This window comes from Ranitomeya imitator, chromosome 1 (assembly GCF_032444005.1).
Source record: "Ranitomeya imitator isolate aRanImi1 chromosome 1, aRanImi1.pri, whole genome shotgun sequence".
Taxonomy (NCBI): Eukaryota; Metazoa; Chordata; class Amphibia; order Anura; family Dendrobatidae; genus Ranitomeya; species Ranitomeya imitator.
In genome coordinates, this window is record NC_091282.1 from 730,884,578 (window position 1) to 730,911,574 (window position 26,997).

Here is a 26,997-nt window from a genome sequence, read left to right on the forward strand (position 1 = left end):
CTCGGTGAGCTCCGCCAGGGAGGTTAGTGCTCGGTGAGCTCCGCCAGTGAGGTCAGTGCTCGGTGAGCTCCGCCAGGGAGGTTAGTGCTCGGTGAGCTCGGTCAGTGAGGTTAGTGCTCTGTGAGCTCCGCCAGGGAGGTTAGTGCTCGGTGAGCTCCGCCAGGGAGGTTAGTGCTCGGTGAGCTCGGTCAGTGAGGTTAGTGCTCTGTGAGCTCCGCCAGGGAGGTTAGTGCTCGGTGAGCTCCGCCAGTGAGGTCAGTGCTCGGTGAGCTCCGCCAGTGAGGTCAGTGCTCGGTGCGCTCCGCCAGCGAGGTTAGAGCTCGGTGAGCTCCGCCAGGGAGGTTAGTGCTCGGTGAGCTCCGCCAGTGAGGTCAGTGCTCGGTGAGCTCCGCCAGCGAGGTTAGTGCTCGGTGAGCTCCGCCAGTGAGTTTAGTGCTTGTTGAGCTCCCCAATGAGGTTAGCGCTCGGTGAGCTCCACCAGTGAGGTTAGTGCTCGGTGAGCTCCGCCAGTGAGGTTAGTGCTCGGTGAGCTCCACCAGTGAGGTTAGTGCTCGGTGAGCTCCGCCAGTGAGGTTAGTGCTCGGTGCGCTCCGCCAGCGAGGTTAGAGCTCGGTGAGCTCCGCCAGGGAGGTTAGTGCTCGGTGAGCTCCGCCAGTGAGGTCAGTGCTCGGTGAGCTCCGCCAGGGAGGTTAGTGCTCGGTGAGCTCGGTCAGTGAGGTTAGTGCTCTGTGAGCTCCGCCAGGGAGGTTAGTGCTCGGTGAGCTCCGCCAGGGAGGTTAGTGCTCGGTGAGCTCGGTCAGTGAGGTTAGTGCTCTGTGAGCTCCGCCAGGGAGGTTAGTGCTCGGTGAGCTCCGCCAGCGAGGTTAGTGCTCGGTGAGCTCCGCCAGCGAGGTTAGTGCTCGGTGAGCTCCGCCAGCGAGGTTAGTGCTCGGTGAGCTCCGCCAGCGAGGTTAGTGCTCGGTGAGCACCGCCAGAGATTAGAGCTCGGTGAGCTCCGCCAGTGAGTTTAGTGCTTGGTGAGCTCCGCCAGCGAGGTTACTGCTCGGTGAGCTCCGCCAGGGAGGTTAGTGCTCGGTGAGCTCCGCCAACGAGGTTAGTGCTCGGTGAGCTCCCCAATGAGGTTAGCGCTCGGTGAGCTCCACCAGTGAGCTTAGCGCTCGGTGAGCTCGGTCAGTGAGGTTAGCGCTCGGTGAGCTCCGCCAGTGAGGTCAGTGCTCGGTGAGCTCCGCCAGTGAGGTCAGTGCTCGGTGAGCTCCGCCAGTGAGGTCAGTGCTCGGTGCGCTCCGCCAGCGAGGTTAGAGCTCGGTGAGCTCCGCCAGGGAGGTTAGTGCTCGGTGAGCTCCGCCAGTGAGGTCAGTGCTCGGTGAGCTCCGCCAGCGAGGTTAGTGCTCGGTGAGCTCCGCCAGTGAGTTTAGTGCTTGTTGAGCTCCCCAATGAGGTTAGCGCTCGGTGAGCTCCACCAGTGAGGTTAGTGCTCGGTGAGCTCCGCCAGTGAGGTTAGTGCTCGGTGAGCTCCACCAGTGAGGTTAGTGCTCGGTGAGCTCCGCCAGTGAGGTTAGTGCTCGGTGCGCTCCGCCAGCGAGGTTAGAGCTCGGTGAGCTCCGCCAGGGAGGTTAGTGCTCGGTGAGCTCCGCCAGTGAGGTCAGTGCTCGGTGAGCTCCGCCAGGGAGGTTAGTGCTCGGTGAGCTCGGTCAGTGAGGTTAGTGCTCTGTGAGCTCCGCCAGGGAGGTTAGTGCTCGGTGAGCTCCGCCAGGGAGGTTAGTGCTCGGTGAGCTCGGTCAGTGAGGTTAGTGCTCTGTGAGCTCCGCCAGGGAGGTTAGTGCTCGGTGAGCTCCGCCAGCGAGGTTAGTGCTCGGTGAGCTCCGCCAGCGAGGTTAGTGCTCGGTGAGCTCCGCCAGCGAGGTTAGTGCTCGGTGAGCTCCGCCAGCGAGGTTAGTGCTCGGTGAGCTCCGCCAGCGAGGTTAGTGCTCGGTGAGCTCCGCCAGCGAGGTTAGTGCTCGGTGAGCTCCGCCAGCGAGGTTAGTGCTCGGTGAGCTCCGCCAGCGAGGTTAGTGCTCGGTGAGCACCGCCAGAGATTAGAGCTCGGTGAGCTCCGCCAGTGAGTTTAGTGCTTGGTGAGCTCCCCAATGAGGTTAGCGCTCGGTGAGCTCCACCAGTGAGGTTAGTGCTCGGTGAGCTCGGTCAGTGAGGTTAGTGCTCGGTGAGCTCCGCCAGCGAGGTTAGTGCTCGGTGAGCTCCGCCAGGGAGGTTAGTGCTCGGTGAGCTCGGTCAGTGAGGTTAGTGCTCGGTGAGCTCCGCCAGCAGTATTCAGGCACAGCGGATACCACAGGTCACACCGCCGGTTCTCCGAGTCCATACTACTGCACCTCTGTGGCACAGGCAGTCAGGCACTGCCGAGGACAGCCGTTTTGAGTACAGGCCCCCGTCCACGCACTGCCCCGCCCCCTGCTGTCAGTGCGCAGCTGTGAGTGAGGCGGCTCCGGGCTTTGGTGGAAGATGCCGCTGTACGAGGGTCTGGGCAGCGGCGGAGAGAAGACCGCGGTGGTGATCGATCTGGGGGAGGCGTTCACCAAGTGAGTTCATGTGTCAGGGGGTCCGGGCCCTGCAGCAGCGGGAGGACTGGAGCACCATAGAGCTGGACTTCTGCTTACAGACAGGACCGCGCAGCTCTTCTCTTGTGTGTGACCAGTGTGCAGGGCTCCTCTGCACTCATCATTATCTAGGCTGTATGTCTGAAGCTTCATATTTAACGGGATTGTCTCATCTCCTTAAGGGGCACTTGTCTGCAGATGTCTCCCCCTATTTATCTTTCACAGACAAGTCCAGCAATACTTTTACATGTCTAGTTGCTTCCTTACTGAGAATCAGTGCTTGAATTGATATGCAAATGAGGCTGGAGAACTATGGTAGATCTGAAGCCTCTGTCACTCCAGCTCTATTCTCTGCCCAGTGCCGCTGCTTCCTGCTTGACTGACACAGGCAAAGAAGCATAGAGGCCTGAGAATAAGCAGGAGGAGGCGGCACTGGGCGAGAAATAGAGCTGGAGTGACAGAGGCTTCAGATCTACCATAGTTCTTCAGCCTCATTTGCATATCAATTAAAATGCTGATGTCTCAGTACCGTGGGAATCGGCTGGTAAGTGGTGCGTCCTGAGGATGTAACATGAGAAAATCCCTTTAAAGTGTTCTCATTTTGCTCCTATGTATTACATACATTTAATATAGGTTTTCTCATATTGTTATATGGGTAAAAACTTTGCAGTTTATCTCTCTACAAATCATCTGCGATCTCAATGTTTATGGTTTTCAGCTCATCGCCTCGGTTACAGGCCTTGTCAGCGGTGACTGATCTCTTAGGCAATGAGCGCAGCACTTACAAGCCCTTTGCTATAGAGCTGGTAAGAGCTTCTTTTCCCAGACGCTGCCTCTTCTTGCAGAATGGGAGAGAGCACAGATCGGCCACCTGGTGGCGCTGCTGCTGGTCCTGTCAGAGGCATCAAAGCTGACACGTACAGACCCCACCGCTGTTATTGGGGGGTTAGTGACCTGCTATTCTTCATGGCTCCATAATGACCGATGAATGTGAACAGGCTCCATCACCAGCATATGGGCTCTGGAAAGAACATGTGAGCAGATGTGGTCAGCGGACGCAGAGGGCCCCATTGCTTATTATGGGAGTGTTCTGTTTGGTTTCTGATGCAGGTTGTCCAGTTTGAGCCTTTCCTAGCAGAGTCCAATAAAACACAACATTGTGTTCAGCAGTTTCTCTCTCCAGCGTGAGATCGGACACTTGTATTTGCATTTAATGGTTGTGGCTGTTAAATGTAACTGGTGATGAGCGTAAGTGCTCGCTGCTCAGGTGTGCATCGGGTGCTCGGGTATGCACGGAGTATCGCGGGTGCTCGGGTATGCACGGAGTATCGCGGGTGCTCGGGTATGCACGGAGTATCGCGGGTGCTCGGGTATGCACGGAGTATCGCGGGTGCTCGGGTATGCACGGAGTATCGCGGGTGCTCGGGTATGCACGGAGTATCGCGGGTGCTCGGGTATGCACGGAGTATCGCGGGTGCTCGGGTATGCACGGAGTATCGCGGGTGCTCGGGTATGCACGGAGTATCGCGGGTGCTCGGGTATGCACGGAGTATCGCGGGTGCTCGAGCGACATGTCGCTGTTGGACACACAAAAAACATGTGCGGACTGCATGTGTTTGTCAGGTATTCCTCGCGTGTTTTGTTTTCTCTATCAGCTGCGAAACATGCACGGGGACGGGAACATGTCACTCGAGCACCCACCATACTCAGTGCGTACCCTAAGCAAACTCACGTAACAAACACTTCTGCTCATTAGTCATCGTATCTTCTCTGTTCTAGATGTGGATTTGCCGGAGAGTCTGGGCCAAGATGCATAATCCGTAGTGAAATAAGAAAGCCTGGCGTCTCCAAGGTAATCCTTTTTAATGATGTACAAGGCCTTATTTGAGATTACAGGTTGACAAACTTCTTTTGTGAAGGTTACCACCACACCACAGAAAAGATAGGTATGGAGATAGGTAGGATGTGGGGGCACTTCATGGCATTGCCCACGTGATCTGATCTCCAGCTATCATCGCGTTGAAGACAAAAGCAGAAGCTGGACGTCCATTATGATCTGCACTATCACAGCCTTTATGAGTAATGGTGTGAGGTCAATGAAGAGGCCTTCATGAGAACGCGCCACCCCGGCCCTACTCCATGGATTCTAGTGTGGGGGGGGGGCATAATGTATGGTAGCCGGACCCCTCTAGTCTTTATTCCAGGTGCATTAACAGCTCGCTGTTAAGGTACCGTCACACTCAGCGACGCTGCAGCGATATAGACAATGAGCCGATCGCTGGAGCGTTGCTGTTTAGGTCGCTGTAGAGACGTCAAACACAGCAACTCCAGAACGATGCAGGAGCGATCCAGTGACGTAACGGTGACGTACTTCTCGTTCTCGCTGGTTGTTCGCTCCATGTAAAACATTGCTGGCATCGTTGCTTTTGATGTCAAACATGACGAATCACACCGACCTGACGACCAAATAAAGTTCTGAACTTCTAGCTCCAACCAGAGATGTCACAGCAGGATCCTGATCGCTGCTGCGTGTCAAACACAACGAGATCGCTATCCAGGATGCTGCAACGTCACGGATCGTTGTCGTTCTCGTTGTAAAGTTGCTGAGTGTGAAGGTACCTTTAGACTGATTTGGTGGTGGAACCAGTGGTGCGAACATTTCTCCAATGTGTCCCAGGAGCCATTTCTCAACATGACAATACCTGGTCGCATGTGGCTGATGCTACTGTGAGCAGCCGTCGTGGCCTAAACGTACTACCATGGCTGCAGCGTCTCCAGACTTGTTCCCCATCGAGCACATCTGGGACGTCATTGGTCGGTGATCACACAGGAGCTGCCAGCAGCGGATCTTGATGATTTTCCCAAGTGCAATCAGTAGAACATTCCTGAGATGACCATTAATAACCTCAGTGATGGCAGCCGAGGCTGTAAGTACCGGGATTTCTGCATGTGTGCTCACACTCCATACTGAATAAATACAGTTTTGAATTTTTCTTTTCATTTTTAGTCGTTAACATGTGATTTGGATAATTGCACGACATTTCCTTCTTGGCGTCGTAATTGCAATGTTGAGGAGAGTGTGTGTGTATATAATAGATATGCTTTTTTTTTTTTTAAATTAACTTCTTAAGTCTTTTTATTTTGTATGTTGGAATCTCATAACAGCTTTGTAGATCAGTGGTGGGGGCTGGTTCTTGGGACCCCCACCTTACCGCGCACTGTGCAGGCGCATTCAGCCTCTGCATGAGCGCTCCATGGGCTCAGTAAAATGTCTGGCTCCATACGCTGCTCTGCATGCTTCTGCCTGCTTGGCTGAGTATGTTTGCACAATGACTTGAGGGATCTGATGGGGTCCTACAACTTGTGCTCATTTTATGGTATTTTGTGCATTTTTTGGTGTTTATTTCCCCTTAGACTTCAGTGAGTAGACCTGCCCTGATGACGTTGTGCATGATGACAGACAATGGGTTATTACCTGCCAGGGAGAGCGGAGGCTGACAGATGCCAAATGCTGTTATTTGCCAATAGATACAGTTAATTTGGACCCTTTAAAAATGTTTTTCTGCAAAAACAATAAGCGAAACATAAAGGAAAGTTTTGAGAAATCTGTCCCTCCGAATAGAAAAAAAAATATCTTACTTTAACCCCTTTCTGCCATCGGACGAAATAGTACGTCTGATGGCAGAACCCCCGCTTTGATGCGGGCTTCGGCGGTGAGGCCGCATCAAAGCCGGGACATGTCAGCTGTTTTGATTTGAACAGCTGACATGTGCCCGCAATAGGCGCGGGTGGAATTGCGATCCGCCTGCGCCTATTAACTAGTTAAATGCCGCTGTCAAACTCTGACAGCAGCATTTAGCAAGTGCTTCTGGCCATCGGGCCGGAAATGCGCGCACCACTGACCCCCGTCACATGATTGGGGGTCGTCGGCATGACAGCCAGAGGTCTCCTTGAGACCTCTATGGTTGTTGATGTCGGATTGCTGTGAGCGCCACCCTGTGGTCGGCGCTCATAGCAATGCTGTAATTCGGCTACATAGGAGCGATCTGAGCATCACTCCTATGTAGCAGAGCCGATCAAGCTATGTCAGCTTCTAGCCTCCCATAGAGACTATTGAAGCATGGCAAAAGTAAAAAAAAAATGATTTTTAAAAATATGAAAAAATAAAAGTTCAAATCACCCCCCCTTTCGCCCCATTCAAAATAAAAATAAAATCAAACCTACATATATTTGGTATTGCCGACTTCAGAATCTCCCGATCTATCAATAAAAAAAGGATTAACCTGATCGCTAAACGGCGTAGCGAGAAAAAAAAAAAAGAAAAATGCTAGATTTACGCTTTTTTGGTTGCCACGACATTGAATGGATGATGAAAAGAACGTATCTACTACAAAATGGTATCACTAAAAACGTTAGCTCGGCACGCAAAAAATAATCCCTCACCTGACCCCAAATCACGAAAAATGGAGACGCTACGAGTATCAGAAAATGGCACAATTTTTTTTTTTTTTTTTTTTTTAGCAAAGTTTGGAATTGTTTTCACCGCTTAGATAAAAAATAACCTAGACATGTTTGGTGTCTATGAACTCGTAATAACCTGGAGAATCATAATGGCAGGTTAGTTTTAGCATTTAGTGAACCTAGCAAAAAAGCCAAACAAAAAAAAACAAGTGTTTTTTTTTAACTGTATTTCTGTTATGCTGTAATGTCTATTGTCTGTACAAGTCCCCTCTATAATTTGTAAAGCGCTGCGGAATATGTTGGCGCTATATAAATAAAAATTATTATATATTATAAGTGTGGGACTGCACTTTTTTTGCAATTTCACCGCACTTGGAATTTTTTTCTCATTTTCTAGTACATGACATGCTAAAACCAATGATGTTTTTCAAAGGTGCAACTCGTCCCACAAAAAATAAGCCCTCACATGACCATATTGACTGAAAAATAAAAGTTATGGCTCTGGGAAGGAGGGGAGTGGAAAACGTAAATGCAAAACTGAAAAAAAGCTCTGGGGATAAGGGGCTAAAAACAAAAAGTAATTATTTAATCATTCTTCTTTTTTTTCCCCTTCACAGCCCATAAAAGTTGTCCAGTATCACATAAATACGGAGGAGCTGTATTCCTATCTGATAGACTTTATTCACATGCTGTATTTTAGGTAAGTTGTTGTAGAACTGTTTCCAGGGACTTTAGTATAAGTAACGGGCTTTGCCCCAAATCATCAGTTTTTTCCCCCTATCCATTGATTCCCTGATGTCCTTGGCTTTCTCCAGCAGTCACATAGACCATGAATGGATCACATGAACCCTCTCGCTGCATTCAAGTTGGGTCCCGGTGGTTGGACCCCCGGTGATCAGCGAGTTATTCCTTATCCTAATGATAGGAGATTGTTAATTATTTTTGGAAAGTCTCTTGAACTTAGACCAACAATATTTAAGTGGTGAAAGTCGTCTGACTCTTGGCACCTTCGTGGAAAGAAGCCGCTGTGCCTCTTGGTGTCTTCAATGGGACTGACTTTCTTGTGCAGACACAACCTAATAATGGATGCAGCTCCCATTAAGTTCATGGTCAGAGCTGCAGTTTTGTGACCTTTGTAGCTGCACTGACGCCATCAGCTATTTGCATGAAAACCTCACAAGTTATGTCCTTTATCCAACTTTTCCTGTGGGACTGACGCAAAACAAACAAAGACTACAATGAAAAAGAAAATTGGACATGTTGAAATCCAACATGTCCAATCCTTTTCTTTTCTTCTGGTAAGAGATGTCAGGTCCCATACACATTAGTAGGGTGACCTTTCTATTTGTGTACCTGTTCGTATCTTTTGAAATAAGGCTTCCAAATTCTAGGTCATGCCTGTACTGAGGCAGAGACATTGCTGCACTTACAGATTCATAAAGTGAATTAATGACTTCCTCCGCTGACATCTGCAAAGGTAAAGCAAGATGATGAATTGCACTCCGCATTATTATATATCAAGAGTGTTTTCTTGGCTTTAGCGTCCATGGATTTCCTGTTTGTCATTAATAATGTTCATTTTTATGTATTATATGTGTTATACTTGGATGGGGGGTCACAAGGAGGATGCGATAGATGCAGCATCCTGACCTCTCTGGTTCACCAGTTTAGTGGTAATGCAGACCCTGTTATGTATCATGCACATTAATGGGACTTTTCCAGTGTCAGTAAAAAGGTTCACAGGACCCTGGTCCAGCGGCCATGACTGCAGTATCTGGCTACCGGACCAGACCTCCTCTTACCGCCATCTCTGGTGCAATGGGCCAACTAATCAGAAGAGGGGCCAGGTAGGATCAGGCTGTAGGGCTTCTGTCTGGTGGCCACTGTGAATCATTTTGCTGAATTCTACATACAGAGATATAACTTTTTCCTGTGTCTGATTGCTGCTATAACTCCTGAATGACATGTAGTGCAGCCTCTCTCTTTGAGTGGAGGTTCTGCAGCAGCTGCAGAGAATTTACACCGTTATGAACGGAGCCGTGCCAGTTTTCTGTCGGGTACATCCGGTAGTTTTTTTTTTTTTTTCCCTAATACACCTCTGCGTTTCTTTCTCAGGCACCTGCTGGTGAATCCTCGTGACCGCCGCGTCGTCTTGATCGAATCCGTACTTTCCCCATCTCACTTCAGGGAGACTCTCACGCAGGTTCTTTTCAAGTACTTTGAGGTAGGAGCATTCGGCTATTTTGCTGCCGTTACTGGGAGTCGATGTAATGTATGGGGCAAGTTGTTAACAAGTGCAGATTGTGTTACAAGCTTTTATTGTGATTCCAGCAGTCATTTGACCCTTCTCAAATATCATGCGGCTATTGACACATAGGAAATAGTCACATATGATTTTAGAGGCTTGTTCCAGAGTGAAGAAGGCCGAGGTGCGAAACTAGACGCCATCCCCTACAAAAAAAAAAATCGACTTTTTCTAATCCTGGACAACTTCTTTGAAGTGGATCTGTCACCAGATTTGACAATACAAACCACACATTACTTATTAGTCTTGACGTGCATGCTATATTCACACTGTAAATCCATACGTCATACAGCTCCTCAGTGTCCCTCCTCCCTGCTGAGATCTCACATCTGATCAGTACAAGCTGCTGCTTTCAGTCAGGCTGGGAGTACATAGACTAAATACATTCAAGCTCTCTCTAAAGCCAGACTATAAAAATGGTTATTTTAATGTCCGGATTATCCAGAAATAGACTTTTGTAGTAAGTACACCAGCCTAAGATATCTAATAATGTATAGAGTTTATTTTGTGATATCTGACGACAGACCCACTTAAGTGTAGCCTCATATATATTCATGTGATAGCGAGGAAATGTTTAAATATCACCAGCGTCTCCCCTGTTTTGCAGGTTCCCTCTGTTCTGTTCGCACCCGGACATCTGATGTCTCTGATGACGCTCGGCATCAACTCTGGGATCGTGTTGGACTGTGGATATCGAGAAACTCTTGTTCTGCCTGTATCCTCTATTGTCAGTAATTTATGTACAGTATTTCCCATTTATTATAGTGCTTTGTAAAAGCACTATATTGTTATTCCACCGTAGTCAACTTCTTCTTCTTATTATTATTATTCAGTCCGCAATTAATGCGGCCCGAACCGCTGCACGCACAGACTCCAGTGAGGTGTCATTTCGAAGCCAGCGTTCCTGAGAGGTGTGCTAAGTATTTTTCGTGTCGATCGGATTTGTAGTTTTGGCGCAATTGGCGTTTGAAAATTTTGTCTCAATGCATTTCAATGGGGAAATTGTTCCAATAGGGTAAAATGCCTGATTTCTGAGGTAATTTCAAAATAACTGCCAACTGCCACCTGGCTGATTAGCTCATTGCTATGTGCAGTCAGACCCAGTTACTATGCCGACGCCTACGAACTCTACATGACCCCACCAGGACACAGTTTTGCCAGATAATATCAGCTCTTAAAGTGACCCGCACACCAAATCTGACCCCGAGGTGCCCAGCCCACCAAATCGGACCCTGAGGGGCCCCGCCCACCAAATCGGACGCTGAGGGGCCCCGCCCACCAAATCGGACGCTGAATTGCCCCGCCCACCAAATCGAACGCTAAGGGGCCCCGCCCACCAAATCGGACCCTGAGGGGCCCCGCCCACCAAATCAAACCCTGAGAGGCCCCGCCCACCAAATCGGACCCAGAAGGGTACCGCGAACCAAATTGGACCCTGAGGGGCCCCGCCCACTAAATCGGACGCTGAATGGCCCCGCCCACCAAATTGAATGCTGAGTGGCCCCGCCCACCAAATCGGACCCTGAGGGGCCCCACCCACCAAATCGGCCCCTGAGGGGCCTCGCCCACCCAATCGGACCCTGAGGGGCCCCGCCTACCAAATCGGTCCCTGAGGGGCCCAGTCCACCAAATCGGACCCTGAGGGGCCCCGCCCACCAAATTGGACCCTGAGGTGCCTCGCCCACCAAATCGGACCCTGAGGTGCCCCGCCCACCATACCGGACGCTGAGGGGCCCCGCCCACAGAATCGGACCCTGAGGGGCTCCGCCCACCAACTCGGCCCCTGAGGGGCCCCGCCCACCAAACCGGATGCTGAGGGGCCCCGCCCACCAAATCGGACCCTGAGGGGCCCCGTGCTCCAAATCGGACCCTGAGGGGCCCCGCCCACCAAATCGGACCCTGAGGGGCCCCGCCCACCAAATCAAACCCTGAGGGGCCCCGCCCACCAAATCGGACCCTTAGAGGCCCCGCCCACCAAATCGGACCCAGAAGGTTACCGCCAACCAAATTGGACCCTGAGGAGCCTCGCCCACTAAATCGGACGCTGAATGGCCCCGCCCACCAAATCGAATGCTGAGTGGCCCCGCCCACCAAATCGGCCCCTGAGGGGGCTTTGCCCAGCAAATCGGCCCCTGAGGGGCCCCGCCCACCAAATCGGACGCTGAGGGGCCCCGCCCACCAAATCGGACGCTGAGGGGCCCCGCCCACCAAATCGGACGCTGAGGGGCCCCGCCCACCAAATCGAACGCTGAGGGGCCCCGCCCACCAAATCGGACCCTGAGGGGCCCCGCCCACCAAATCGGACCCTGAGGGGCCCCGCCCACCAAATCGGACCCTGAGAGGCCCCGCCCACCAAATCGGACCCAGAAGGGTACCGCCAACCAAATTGGACCCTGAGGGGCCCCGCCCACTAAATCGGACGCTGAATGGCCCCGCCCACCAAATCGGACCCTGAGGGGCCCCGCCCACCAAATCGGACCCTGAGGGGCCCCACCCACCAAATCGGCCCCTGAGGGGCCTCGCCCACCAAATTGGCCCCTGAGGGGCCTCGCCCACCAAATCGGACCCTGAGGGGCCCCGCCTACCAAATCGGTCCCTGAGGGGCCCAGTCCACCAAATCGGACCCTGAGGGGCCCCGCCCACCAAATCGGACCCTGAGGTGCCCCGCCCACCAAACCGGACGCTGAGGGGCCCCGCCCACAGAATCGGACCCTGAGGGGCCCCGCCCACCAAATCGGACCCTGAGGGGCCCCGCCCACCAAATCGGACCCTGAGGGGCCCCGTCCTCCAAATCGGACCCAGAGGGGCCCCGCCCACCAAATCGGACCCTGAGGGGCCCCGCCCACCAAATCGGACCCTGAGGTGCCTCGCCCACCAAATCGGACCCTGAGGTGCCCCGCCCACCAAATCGGACCCTGAGGAGCCCCGCCCACCAAATCGGACCCTGAGGGGCCCCGCCCACCAAATCAGCGCCTGAAGGGCACCCAAGTGTGAAAGTCTTGCAGTGGCAGCCCGGGCACCATTCCAAAGCACTATCTGTAGTTCCTTCAGGAAATACCCATCTAGTTATTATTATTCTTCCTCCTTATTTCACTTAATTTTTAGGATATGAGCAGTTGGTTGCACACGCGCCCTTCCTCTCCATTAGAAGTCTATGGTGATTGTTGAGGGTTCCATTGGTGGGACCCGCAATCATCCTAAACACTTTCTCCTTTCCTCTGCTGATGGTTTTTGTAGACCGGAATACCGCTTTAATCTTTTAATTACTGCAGGGATCAGGTTTTATGGTGCTGTGAAGAGTTTGCAGCGGTTTCAGCCTTAACAGATGTCAGATATATGAGGGTATTCCAATTCTGAGCTGTTGGGGGGCTCTGCCCTTGGGTGGAAAAGCCATTCACAAGTAAGTATTCAATGTGGTAAAAAAAAAAAAAATTGTCGTGGGATTTGCATTAAGATCTCTTAAATGTTCGGCTAATATTCAGAGTCTGTATGAGGCTGATGAGTCTACCTCTACTACTGACCAAACCCTATAGCCATTACATGGGTATTAAAAACACAAAAAAGTGTGCCCAGGAATATTAAATGAGGTTCCTACTAATATTATTCCAATAAACCCCTTCCCTGGAGAGGGACCGTGCCTATGGGGGCAGCTCATCTCTGGGAACTGTGGACTCTTGATTAGACATTTAAAGGGATCATTCTGCTCTGCTCACGTCCACATCAGGAGATGACCCCACGTCTACAGGTGCATGGCATGCCGGCTTGGGGGGGGTGCAGGAATTGCACATCTGTTTTAGCTATACCCAGCTTTCGTCCAGACGAGCCAACAGATACTTGTAGATGTAAAATCAGCGCTCCTGCTCCGGAAGTGAGTGGAGCCAGATTATTCCCAGAGGAAAAAAGCTGTCCCCTATCAATGGTATAGAAGATAAATACTTGTACAAAAGAAAGAGAGAAAAGAAGCGCAATAAATGTGCACACTCAGCTGTAATTTAGAAAATGTGAACAACGCTTTATTGAGGCCGAAAAACACAGTGCCTATACATATAAAAACATTTAAAACAGCATGTAAAAACATACCCAAACATATCACTACCGTACCCTCTGGATAAAGGAGTACGGTCAAAAAGCAGACCCCATAGGGAGAAATAATCCCTCAAGACTAGATGGTGAGTATTTAGAAAAGATGTTTTAATAAATGGTGCACACAAAATGCTGCAGGGCATGAAAATCAAGGCTTCCCAATGGTAAAAGATATAATGAAATAAAGCGCTGTCACAGCTGGTGTCGGATTCACTAGATGGAAGCTAAGTTGACTTAGTGAGTAAAGCAAGAGCTATACAAAGCTGTGACGCTGTGGGACTGGTTCAGTAACCCAGGTGATGCCCCAGGAGCTGGTTTTCTTAGGCTACATTCACACATCCGTGTTTTGTAGTCTTAAGTACTGACCACGATGCACTGACTAGCTCCAACTTGGCAGCCACATAGGCAGATATGAAGATGCCGAGGTTGGGCCAATAGACGTGCGGCCAATCTGGGCATCACTGGTCGTACTTGGGCCATGAAACATGGATGTGTTATCATTGTCCTTCTCCCTATATGGGACTTGTACTGTGATACTGTGATAACCGTGTGCTCACACTAATATAAGGCTATGAACAATTCGGCTGGGCTGAGCGGCTTTCTTCAGTGGTGGCAGACATGTTTTATCCCTAGTGAGGGGTAGTGTGTGTGTCAGGGAGCCGATACATTGAAGACTAGTGATTACTTACTACCAGTGTACAAAAATGCACAAGCTGAAATGGAAAAAGCAAATTTATATAAATGCAAGAAATATCTTTCCTGATCACTGGAGCGTTAGGCTCTGATCAGGAGATTGTCTATGGCTATATATATACTAGATGGTGGACCGATTCTAATGCATCAGGTATTCTAAAATATGCATGTCCACGTAGTATATTGCACAGCCCACATAGTATATTGCCCGGCCACGTAGTATATTGGCCAGTTACGTAGTGTATTGTCCGGCCACGTAGTATATTGCCCAGCGACGTAGTATATTGCCCAGCCACGTAGTATATTGCCCAACCACGTATTATATTGCCCAGCCACGTAGTATATTGCCCAACCACGTAGTATATTGCCCAACCACGTAGTATATTGCCCAACCACGTATTATATTGCCCAGCCACGTAGTATATTGCCCAGCGACGTAGTATATTGCCCAGCCACGTAGTATATTGTTCAGCCACGTAGAATATTGCCCAGCCACGTAGTATATTGCCCAACCACGTAGTATATTGCCCAACCACGTATTATATTGCCCAGCCACGTAGTATATTGCCCAGCGACGTAGTATATTGCCCAGCCACGTAGTATATTGCCCAACCACGTATTATATTGCCCAGCCACGTAGTATATTGCCCAACCACGTAGTATATTGCCCAACCACGTATTATATTGCCCAACCACGTATTATATTGCCCAGCCACGTAGTATATTGCCCAACCACGTAGTATATTGCCCAACCACGTATTATATTGCCCAGCCACGTAGTATATTGCCCAACCACGTAGTATATTGCCCAGCCACGTAGTATATTGCCCAGCGACGTAGTATATTGCCCAGCCACGTAGTATATTGTTCAGCCACGTAGAATATTGCCCAGCCACGTAGTATATTGCCCAACCACGTAGTATATTGCCCAACCACGTATTATATTGCCCAGCCACGTAGTATATTGCCCAGCCACGTAGTATATTGCCCAGCCACGTAGTATATTGTTCAGCCACGTAGAATATTGCCCAGCCACGTAGTATATAGCCCAGCCGCATAGTATATTGCCCAGCCACGTAGTATATTGCCCAGCGACGTAGTATATTGCCCAGCCACGTAGTATATTGCCCAGCCACGTAGTATATTGCCCAGCCACGTAATATATTGCACAGCGACGTAGTATACAGCACAGAGCCACGTAGTATACAGCACAGAGCCACGAAGTATACTGCCCAGTCACGTAGTATATTGCCCAGCCATGTATGTAACGGGTTCAAAAATAAAAAAGAAACATATACTCACCTTCCGAGGGGTCCCTTGTAGTCCTGTCGCCTGTGTGCGGTGCACGTGGCAGCTTCCGGTCCCAGGGTTGGTATGAGCGCAGGACCTGTGGTGACATCACGGTCACATGACCATGACGTCATGGCAGGTCCTTCTCGCATACCATCCTTGCCACCGGAACCTGCCGCTTGCATGGAGCGGTCACCGGAGCGTCGCGAGGAGCGGGAAAGGTGGCGGAAGGTGAGTATATAATGAGTTTTTATTATTTTTAACATTGGATCGTTTTACTATTGATGCTGCATATATATATATATATATATATATATTTCTTTTTTTTTTTTCTTTTTCCTGGTGATCCCTGATTGTCACAAATACAAAAAGCAGAGACATGTCCTGGTCTGGTCTGCTGACAAACTGTACCTGTTCAAGTCAATGAGTCATTGATAAATCTGTAGAGTAATGTGCTCGCTCTTATGTGTACAGAGAACTGGAGGCTCAGTTATTGGAGCAGTGCACCGCCGACACCGGGACCGCCAAGGATCAGAGCCTGCCATCCGTCATGAGTAAGTCCTGCCTACAGCTGCCACGTCTGTGTAATACACAGTAGGCACTGACACCACCTTTATCATGGATCCTTTTTTTTCTGTATGTCTGCAGGCAGTGTGCCAGAAGACGTAGTGGAAGATATTAAAGGTACGGAGACTTGTAGCGTCAGGATTCTGCCCATCACCGAAGTGGCCTCGTTGGATAAACCCCCATCTAATTACCCATCTTTTGTTTATGTTCTTGTTTTTTTTTTCTTTTGCTGGACAAATTGTAGTTTTTATTTGGAACCACCTTCCATATCTGTATTAGAAATTAGTAAATCGATTTGCAGCAGGTGGTTCACAGGGCTCCCATCCAGTAGCCAAGGAATATGGACATGTCAGTTGGACCAGGGCCCTGCAAATCGATTTGCTCATCTCTACTAGTAGTCTATAGAAAAATAAAGTGCTGCCTTCATTTTTTGGACTATACTAGTAGTCTATGTTAGAAAAATCAGTATTCTTGCAATTTTCACACACACCCCTAGGCCTTATACAAGACTTGTGCTTCACGTAATGTACATAATACTTTTCAGCAGCCACATGGACATAAACAGCAGTAGTCTGGCTCTGACTCCTTGACTTCTACAGGAGAGTTTTCTAGGAATGCTCTGATCTTTGCAAAGATCATTGTGAAGGGAGGGGGAGGAGGTGAGCTGTGACATCACCTATTGTGAATGGTGGATCCTGTGTTATCTACTGTATATAGAGGTGTTATCAGTCATTGTACAGGAGGAGGAGGTGAGCTGTGACATCACCTATTGTGAATGGTGGATCCTGTTATCTACTGTATATAGAGGTGTTACCAGTCATCGTACAGGAGGAGGAGGTGAGCTGTGATATCACCTATTGTGAATGGTGGAACCTGTGTAATATACTGTATATAGAGGTGCTAGAAGTCATCGTACAGGAGGAGGAGGTGAGCTGTGATATCACCTATTGTGAATGGTGGATCCTGTGTTATCTACTGTATATAGAGGTATTATCAGTCACGGTACAGGAGGAGGAGGTGAGCTGTGACATCACCTATTGTGAATGGTGGATCCTGTTATCTACTGTATATAGAGGTGTTACCGGTCATCGTACAGGAGGAGGAGTGTTGTGAATTCTGTGATCAAGCTCCCTCCTGTGCTCACAAGTGGTACTGCGGCTTCTGAGTTTCCTTCCTCAGGTGATGAGGTTAAGTCGTTAGGTGCTGCTCTATTTAACTCCACCTAGTGCTTTGTTCCTGGCCTCCAGTCAATGTTCTAGTATTGGTCTTGCTTCCTCCTGGATCGTTCCTGTGGCCTGTCTGCTCAGCATAAGCTAAGTTCTGCTTGTGTTACTTTTGTTGCTATATTTTCTGTCCAGCTTGCTTTTTTGGTTTTGCTTGCTTGCTGGAAGCTCTGAGACGCAGAGGGAGCACCTCCGTACCGTTAGTCGGTGCGGAGGGTCTTTTTGCCCCTCTGCGTGGTTGTTTGTAGGTTTTTGTGTTGACCGCAAAGCTATCTTTCCTATCCTCGGTCTATTCAGTAAGTCGGGCCTCACTTTGCTAAATCTATTTCATCTCTGTGTTTGTATTTTCATCTTACTCACAGTCATTATATGTGGGGGGCTGCCTTTTCCTTTGGGGAATTTCTCTGAGGCAAGGTAGGCTTATTTTTCTATCTTCAGGACTAGCTAGTTTCTCAGGCTGTGCCGAGTTGCATAGGGAGCGTTAGGCGCAATCCACGGCTACCTCTAGTGTGGTTTGATAGGTTTAGGGATTGCGGTCAGCAGAGTTTCCACGTCTCAGAGCTCGTCCTATGTTTTGTGGTTTTTGTCAGGTCACTTGTGTGCTCTGAACTTCAAGGTCCATTGTGGTTCTGAATTACCTATTCATATCAGTACTGGAGGCCCAAAGTACTATGCTTCTCAATAGAGGGAAAAATGAAGTTCTGAGACCATTTTTTTTTTCTTTGCACTGTGTTTTGCCTTTTTTTTTTCCCTAGACATTTGGGTGGTTCAGGACACAGGTGTGGTGATGGACATTAAAGGTCTGTCTTCATGTGTGGATCTTCTCACTGCAAGAGTACAAAATATTCAAGACTTTGTGGCTCAGAATTCTATGTTCGAACCAAGAATTCCTATTCCTGATTTGTTTTCTGGAGATAGAGCTAAATTTCTGAGTTTCAAAAATAATTGCAAACTGTTTCTGGCGTTGAAACCTCGCTCCTCTGGTGACCCAGTTCAACAAGTTAAGATCATTATTTCTTTATTACGTGGCGATCCTCAAGACTGGGCATTTTCCCTTGCGCCAGGAGATCCTGCATTATGTAATATTGATGTGTTTTTTCTGGCGCTCGGATTACTGTACGATGAACCTAATTCAGTGGATCAGGCAGAGAAAAATTTGCTGGCTCTGTGTCAGGGTCAGGATGAGATAGAGATTTATTGTCAGAAGTTTAGAAAGTGGTCTGTGCTCACTCAATGGAATGAATGTGCTTTGGCAGCAATCTTCAGAAAGGGTCTCTCTGAAGCCCTTAAGGATGTCATGGTGGGATTTCCTATGCCTGCTGGTCTGAATGAGTCTATGTCTTTGGCCATTCAGATCGGTCGACGCTTGCGTGAGCGTAAATCTGTGCACCATTTGGCGGTATTATCTGAGTATAAACCTGAGCCTATGCAGTGCGATAGGACTTTGACCAGAGCTGAAAGGCAGGAACACAGACGTCAGAATGGGCTGTGTTTCTAATGTTTGTCCCTGATAGGTGGACGAATAAAGTTATCTCTGAGGTTCATTGTTCGGTGTTGGCTGGTCATCCTGGAATCTTTGGTACCAGAGATTTGGTGGCTAGATCTTTTTGGTGGCCGTCTCTGTCGCGGGATGTGCATTCTTTTGTGCAGTCCTGTGGGATTTGTGCTCGGGCTAAGCCCTGCTGTTCTCGTGCCAGTGGGTTGCTTTTGCCCTTGCCGATCCCGAAGAGGCCTTGGACACATATCTCTATGGATTTTATTTCGGATCTCCCCGTCTCTCAAAAAATGTCGGTCATTTGGGTAGTTTGTGATCGCTTCTCTAAGATGATCCATTTGGTACCCTTGTCTAAATTACCTTCCTCCTCTGATTTGGTGCCATTGTTCTTCCAGCATGTGGTTCGTTTACATGGCATTCCAGAGAACATCGTTTCTGACAGAGGTTCCCAGTTTGTTTCGAGGTTTTGGCGAGCCTTTTGTGCTAGGATGGGCATTGATTTGTCTTTTTCCTCGGCTTTCCATCCTCAGACAAATGGCCAGACTGAACGAACCAATCAGACCTTGGAAACATATCTGAGATGTTTTGTTTCTGCTGATCAGGATGATTGGGTGTCCTTTTTGCCGTTGGCTGAGTTCGCTCTTAATAATCGGGCCAGCTCGGCTACCTTGGTTTCACCGTTTTTCTGCAATTCTGGGTTCCATCCTCGTTTCTCTTCAGGGCAGGTTGAGTCTTCGGACTGTCCTGGTGTGGATACTGTGGTGGACAGGTTGCAGCGGATTTGGACTCATGTAGTGGACAATTTGACCTTGTCCCAGGAGAAGGCTCAACGTTTCGCTAATCGCAGACGCTGTGTGGGTCCCCGACTTCGTGTTGGGGATTTGGTTTGGTTGTCATCTCGTTATATTCCTATGAAGGTTTCCTCTCCTAAGTTTAAGCCTCGTTTCATTGGTCCGTATAGGATTTCTGAGGTTCTTAATCCTGTGTCTTTTCATTTGACCCTTCCAGATTCTTTTTCCATCCATAACGTATTCCATAGGTCATTGTTGCGGAGATACGTGGCGCCTGTGGTTCCATCTGTTGATCCTCCTGCCCCGGTTTTGGTGGAGGGGGAGTTGGAGTATATAGTGGAGAAGATTTTGGATTCTCGTGTTTCGAGACGGAAACTCCAGTATCTGGTTAAGTGGAAGGGTTATGGTCAGGAAGATAATTCCTGGGTCTTTGCCTCTGATGTCCATGCTGCCGATCTTGTTCGTGCCTTTCATATGGCTCATCCTGGTCGGCCTGGGGGCTCTGGTGAGGGTTCGGTGACCCCTCCTCAAGGGGGGGGTACTGTTGTGAATTCTGTGATCAAGCTCCCTCCTGTGGTCACAAGTGGTACTGCGGCTTCTGAGTTTCCTTCCTCAGGTGATGAGGTTAAGTCGTTAGGTGCTGCTCTATTTAACTCCACCTAGTGCTTTGATCCTGGCCTCCAGTCAATGTTCTAGTATTGGTCTTGCTTCCTCCTGGATCGTTCCTGTGGCCTGTCTGCTCAGCATAAGCTAAGTTCTGCTTGTGTTACTTTTGTTGCTATATTTTCTGTCCAGCTTGCTTTTTTGGTTTTGCTTGCTTGCTGGAAGCTCTGAGACGCAGAGGGAGCACCTCCGTACCGTTAGTCGGTGCGGAGGGTCTTTTTGCCCCTCTGCGTGGTTGTTTGTAGGTTTTTGTGTTGACCACAAAGCTATCTTTCCTATCCTCGGTCTATTCAGTAAGTCGGGCCTCACTTTGCTAAATCTATTTCATCTCTGTTTGTATTTTCATCTTACTCACAGTCATTATATGTGGGGGGCTGCCTTTTCCTTTGGGGAATTTCTCTGAGGCAAGGTAGGCTTATTTTTCTATCTTCAGGACTAGCTAGTTTCTCAGGCTGTGCCGAGTTGCATAGGGAGCGTTAGGCGCAATCCACGGCTACCTCTAGTGTGGTTTGATAGGTTTAGGGATTGCGGTCAGCAGAGTTTCCACGTCTCAGAGCTCGTCCTATGTTTTGTGGTTTTTGTCAGGTCACTTGTGTGCTCTGAACTTCAAGGTCCATTGTGGTTCTGAATTACCTATTGATAACAGAGGAGGTGAGCTGTGATATCACCTATTGTAAATGGTGGGACCTGTGTAATATACTGTATAAAGAGATGTTATCAGTAATTGTACAGGAGGAGGTGAGCTGTGATATCACGTATTGTGAATGGTGGATCCTGTGTTATCTGCTGTATATAGAGGTATTATCAGTCACGGTACAGGAGGAGGAGGTGAGCTGTGACATCACCTATTGTGAATGGTGGATCCTGTGTTACCTATTGTGTATGTATACAGTACAGACCAAAAGTTTGGACACACCTTCTTATTTAAAGATTTTTCTGTATTTTCATGACTATGAAATTGTACATTCACACTGAAGGCATCAGAACTATGAATTAACACATGTGGAATTATATACTTAACAAAAAAGTGTGAAACAACTGAAATTATGTCTTATATTCTTTGGTTCCAACCTCCATGTCTTTGTTCGACGCAAAAAAGGTGAACGGATGGACTCTACATGCCTGGTTCCCACCGTGAAGCATGGAGGAGGAGGTGTGATGGTGTGGGGGTGCTTTGCTGGTGACACTGTTGGGGATTTATTCAAAATTGAAGGCATACTGAACCAGCATGGCTACCACAGCATCTTGCAGCGGCATGCTATTCCATCCATTTTGCGTTTAGTTGGACCATCATTTATTTTTCAACAGTACAATGACCCCAACCACAACTCCAGGCTGTGTAAGGGCTATTTTACCAAGAAGGAGAGTGATGGGGTGCTACGAAAGATGACCTGGCCTCCCGTCACCAGACCTGAACCCAATCGAGATGGTTTGGGGTGAGCTGGACCGCAGAGTGAAGGCAAAAGGCCAACAAGTGCTAAGCATCTCTGGGAACTCCTTCAAGATTGCTGGAAGACCATTCCCGGTGACTACATCTTGAAGCTCATCAAGAGAATGCCAAGAGTGTGCAAAGCAGTCATCAAAGCAAAAGGAGGCTACTTTAAACAACCTAGAATATAAGACATATTTTCAGTTCTTTCACAGTTTTTTGTTAAGTATATAATTCCACATGGGTTAATTCATAGTTTTGATGCCTTCAGTGTGAATTTACAATTTTCAGAGTCGTGAAAATGCAGAAAAATCTTTAAATGATAAGGTGTGTCCAAACTTTTGGTCTGTACTGTATGTGTGTTTATATATATATATATATATATATATATATATATATATATATAGATAGATATATATATATATATATATATATATATATATATATATATATATATATATATATATATATAATTTTTTTTTTTTTTTAAAGAAATGCGTTGAATATTCAAATGTAATTGAAACAATAGCTTGCTTTCTGATGACGCCACTGATGAGACACTTTTTCCTCTTTTCTGCAGTTCGTGTTTGTTTTGTGAGTGACCTACAGCGAGGGCTGCAAATCCAGGCTGCCAGGTTTAACATTGAAGGGAGCTCGGAGGTGGGTTTCTTATCCTGAATTTCTCCTTAGCATATAAACAACAATCCGGTTTATGATCCGATTTCTGTTCTGTTTTCTCCTTTCTTCAGCGTCCCGCTCCTCCTCCTGATGTTGATTACCCCCTGGACGGACAGAAGATTCTTCATGTTAAGGGGGCGATCAGGTTTGAGGCTTTCACTGTGTTCACAGAACAGTCACAGTCGAATACCCTATATGTGACGGAGATCGAGCGTAGGCACAGCAGACTTTAGGATTGTAATGCGTCAATACTGTAGCCATGTTCCAGGTGGCTACAAATCTGGTCACCAGTGCAACCAAAACATTCAAATCGGCTGGCAGCCATCTCTCCTGGCCACCCCAGACACAGGGATGTTCGGCTCGGCCAAGCATTCCTGTGTTCTCTATGACATAAACCGCTGCCAAAATATTCTCCCCTCCGAACAGAAAGATCAGACAATTGATGTCCAAATGATCATTGTGTTTTCCAGCATAATCTGGAGGCCCCTCATACACATAAGCTGGTCGGCTGATGCCTCCGAGATCCACAGGTTCAGCCAACTTTAATCTGATGTGTATGGGAGCTTTTAGGCTATAAGCACACAGGTGGATTAGCCCAAACCTCAGCACGATTCTCCTGTTACTTGTGGATTTTGCTGCACAGTTACATCAGAATTCACCCTTTGTAAGATGATTTTTAGCCCAGAGCCGTGCCAGAGATATAACCTGGTCTTATTTATGATGATGTAGAAGCGCAGGACTCCTGGCAAATGGAGGTGGGGATCATTCCCGGGACTTATACTCTGCACTGTGGGTCAGTTTCATACATCTGTGAACCTCGGATCATTCTCGGATCAGAAGACTCGACTGTCCAGTCTCCCGACCTGCGCTAACTGCTCCGCAGGCCTATAGGAAGCATTTAGCTCAGGGGTGGAAAGGAGAGACCTGGTGGTGGGTCTGGGTCCTCCCATGCGAGAACGATCCATGTTTCACAGATGTGTGTGTGTGTGTGTGGCCAGCCCAAGTTTGTTAAATTACTAAAAATCCCACTAATGATTAATAACCTCGATGACGACCTCCATAGTGATGAGCGATCGTCACCTTTTGCGATGTTCTCATTTACAGAGACTCTGTTGTAGAATTGTTGTTCGAGCAAGACAATGAAGAGAAGTCCGTGGCCACGTTAATACTGGACTCGCTTGTACAGGTAACACAACTCCAAACGGAAATAAAAATATTAAGCAACTTTGCGAGAAATCTTAATTGAAAGTATCAATACCAGTTTGTGTATGCAACTCATGTGAAGACCTATGTGTCTCCATGGTGACAAGCCCATGGTTTGTGGTTGGGTCCTAACAAATGTATGTTGGGGGAAGATGGCTGGGTATATAGATGAGAGTTGGACTAGATGTGGAGACACACAGCTCTGCATCGGCTCTGTGGACTCGGCTAGGATTTAAAGAGGATTGGTCTTCTGATCCAACTCTTTTCCTCTGATCTGCTGATCAACAGGCGTCACTTTCCATGTGTCCTCATGATCAGATCCATTCATTGATGAGAATTGAGCCGGGGCTAATGAAAAGAGGCACCGATGATGCTGGCAAGGCGGCTGCTTGCAGGGTACTGATGCCAATCGATGCTCTCATTTCTAGTTATAATCGTTTGTACCAGCTTTATATGTCGGCCTCGTCGCAGATCTTGGTAGAATATTTATGTTCTTGCCTTCCTCTGTGTTAGTGCCCTATAGATACCAGGAAACAACTGTCTGAAAACATTGTGGTCGTCGGAGGTACAGCAATGCTGCCAGGATTTCTTCACCGGCTAATGGCAGAGATCCGATACTTAGTAGAAAAGCCTAAATATAAAGAAGCCCTCGCCACCAAGACCTTCAAGGTTCACAATCCACCTGCAAAGCCAAACTGTGTGGCCTGGCTGGGAGGTAACGTACATGAAATCGCACTCTCAGGTGTAGGCATTTCATTCTTCATGGGGTGTGCATAGTGCAAACATAAGAGGAAAGAGTGTGTCATCAGAAAATGACCTATTGTTTACATCGGGCTTCTTTGATAACTTAAACATATGCATCTAAGTTTTTTTTCTAATTTTCCATATTACAATCTATATTTAAAAAATGGGTAGAGCACATGGGAGCACCAAATGCACAGCAGCGACCATGCTGTTTATATGCTACCATCAGTAATTGACAGTGGCATTTAAATGGTTAAATGGCAGAGATCAGAGCAAGCTCCAGTCACTGCTGTTACAGATACCGGCTGGATAACACAGGCAGCATTTCCCTTGTATGGTGTGGGCTCCGCTCCTGTACCTTATACGTGACTATTACATTACAAGTTAGAGAGGGGTTAAGCAGCAAGTCATTTTCTATTGCTGCGTTCCCTTTGAATGATATTTTCCAGCTCTCAGCTAGTCACTGGCAAAAGCAGTGATTCCGTTGTGACCAGCGATTGGCTGCAGTGGTCACAGGTTGCTGTGCCACGTCATCACTGCAGAGATGGTAAATGGCTGTTGGGGGTCCTGAGGATTATCGGTGCTGGATCTTCATGGTATCAGTATTTGCACATATACAGCCGGACACCTAGGATAGCGCGGTGGCAGCACACACCACAGGCTCATTGTGCACTCTGCTACCACAGCGGGGAGGCAACGTATGACCCCTCCCCATGCAGAAGTAACGCTGGACAGCCCTTTAAGATTTCAGCTTGAAAACTACTTTACTTACATCTATGCGCTGCTATGTGACTTGCATTACATGTAGTGATTCCTCCCAATCTTTCTGCCCATCCAGGTGCGATATTTGGAGCTCTGCAGGATATCCTCGGCAGCCGCTCCGTGTCTAAAGAATATTACAATCAAACCGGCCGTATTCCTGACTGGTGCTGCCTTAACAACCCCCCTCTGGAAATCATGTTTGATGTCGGAAAGTCTGCACCCCCAATGATGAAACGAGCCTTCTCTACTGAAAAGTGAAGAATTGGCACCAGGAAACCTCTGTTTACAACAAAAGGACTAAAGTAGATGTGCAAAAATGTCAATATTTATTATACTCCAACGCTAACGAGACTTTGTGTATATACGTGGGAAATATTTAGCCTTGTACACACAGCATTACTATAGGCTGTCATATCCTATGGGGTCTATAAAATATTACGTAACGATGTAACATTAACTGCCGGACTTCATTATTCCTTCATGTAGACACTGACCGTACACTAGACCTGCCGCCCGTGGTGGTGGAGGTCGCCAATCCGTAGCCCACCTTGGGGGTCTCATTGAGGCACAGATGTTATATTTACCATGAACTGATTGAGCTGGATATTGATATTTAGCCATAAGAAAGATCTGTGTGTTTTTTTTTTAAATACACTTGTGACATGGGTAACGGCTGACATTTTGGACGCTGAGAATCCTAGGAAGTGTATATAGCACTATACAAATGGAGGTAAGATAATTGTCCTGTCTGGGGTATACATATACAAGGGACTCAATCAGCTTGGAGGGGTGTAGTAAGATAGCTGGGCGTTCCTTCCCTCTGCAGGTGTCTATATAGGACCGCAGCTTACATTTGGGTGGCCGCAGCCGAAGGATTGATGGATCCCATTAAGTTCAGCATTTCACTGAGATTTCTAAGACCATTAGATGTCCTAAAGCTCTGTACCTGGTAATGAAGTCTTGGTTGTAATGTTCAAGTGTAAAAGTTTCATTAAAACATAAAACTGCATTAGTTGCATCATGAGCCAGTTGTATACCCTCCTTTATATTAAGTACAGGCCTGGACTGACAACCTGCTATATACAGTACAGGCCTGGACTGACAACCTGCTATATACAGTACAGGCCTGAACTGACAACCTGCTATATACAGTACAGGCCTGGACTGACAACCTTCTACATACAGTACAGGCCTGAACTGACAACCTTCTATATACAGTACAGGCCTGGACTAACAACCTTCTACATACAGTACAGGCCTGGACTAATAACCTTCTACATACAGTACAGGCCAGGACTGACAACCTTCTATATACAGTACAAGCCTGGACTGACAACCTTCTACATACAGTACAGGCCTGGACTAATAACCTTCTACATACAGTACAGGTCAGGACTGACAACCTGACAACCTTCTATATACAGTACAAGCCTGGACTGACAACCTTCTACATACAGTACAGGCCTGGACTAACAACCTTCTACATACAGTACAGGCCTGGACTAACAACCTTCTACATACAGTACAGGCCAGGACTGACAACCTGACAACCTTCTATATACAGTACAAGCCTGGACTAACAACCTTCTACATACAGTACAGGCCAGGACTGACAACCTGACAACCTTCTATATACAGTACAAGCCTGGACTGACAACCTTCTACATACAGTACAGGCCTGGACTAACAACCTTCTATATACAGTACAGGCCTGGACTGACAACCTTCTATATACAGTACAGGCCTAGACTAACAACCTTCTACATACAGTACAGGCCTGGACTGACAACCTTCTACATACAGTACAGGCCTGGATTGATAACCTGACAACCTTCTACATACAGTACAGGCCTGGACTGACAACCTTCTACATACAGTACAGGCCTGGACTAACAACCTTCTACATGCAGTACAGGCCTGGACTGACAACCTTCTACATACAGTACAGGCCTGGACTGACAACCTTCTACATACAGTACAGGCCTGGATTGATAACCTGACAACCTTCTACATACAGTA

At 48.0% G+C, this 26,997-nt stretch overlaps 1 protein-coding gene across 1 annotated transcript; it reads left to right on the forward strand.

Moving 5' to 3' along the window:
* Positions 1–2,077: 2,077 nt before the first annotated feature.
* Positions 2,078–26,002, forward strand: ACTR10 (actin related protein 10). Its single transcript, XM_069733213.1, has 13 exons — positions 2,078–2,573; positions 4,371–4,443; positions 7,670–7,752; positions 9,168–9,276; positions 9,965–10,072; positions 12,690–12,757; positions 15,898–15,977; positions 16,072–16,107; positions 22,172–22,251; positions 22,341–22,414; positions 23,374–23,455; positions 23,986–24,187; positions 25,055–26,002. Exons 1-13 carry the CDS (start codon positions 2,497–2,499, stop codon positions 25,234–25,236), a joined length of 1,254 nt encoding a protein of 417 aa, XP_069589314.1. The 5' UTR covers positions 2,078–2,496; the 3' UTR covers positions 25,237–26,002.
* The last annotated feature ends 995 nt before the right edge of the window (positions 26,003–26,997 follow it).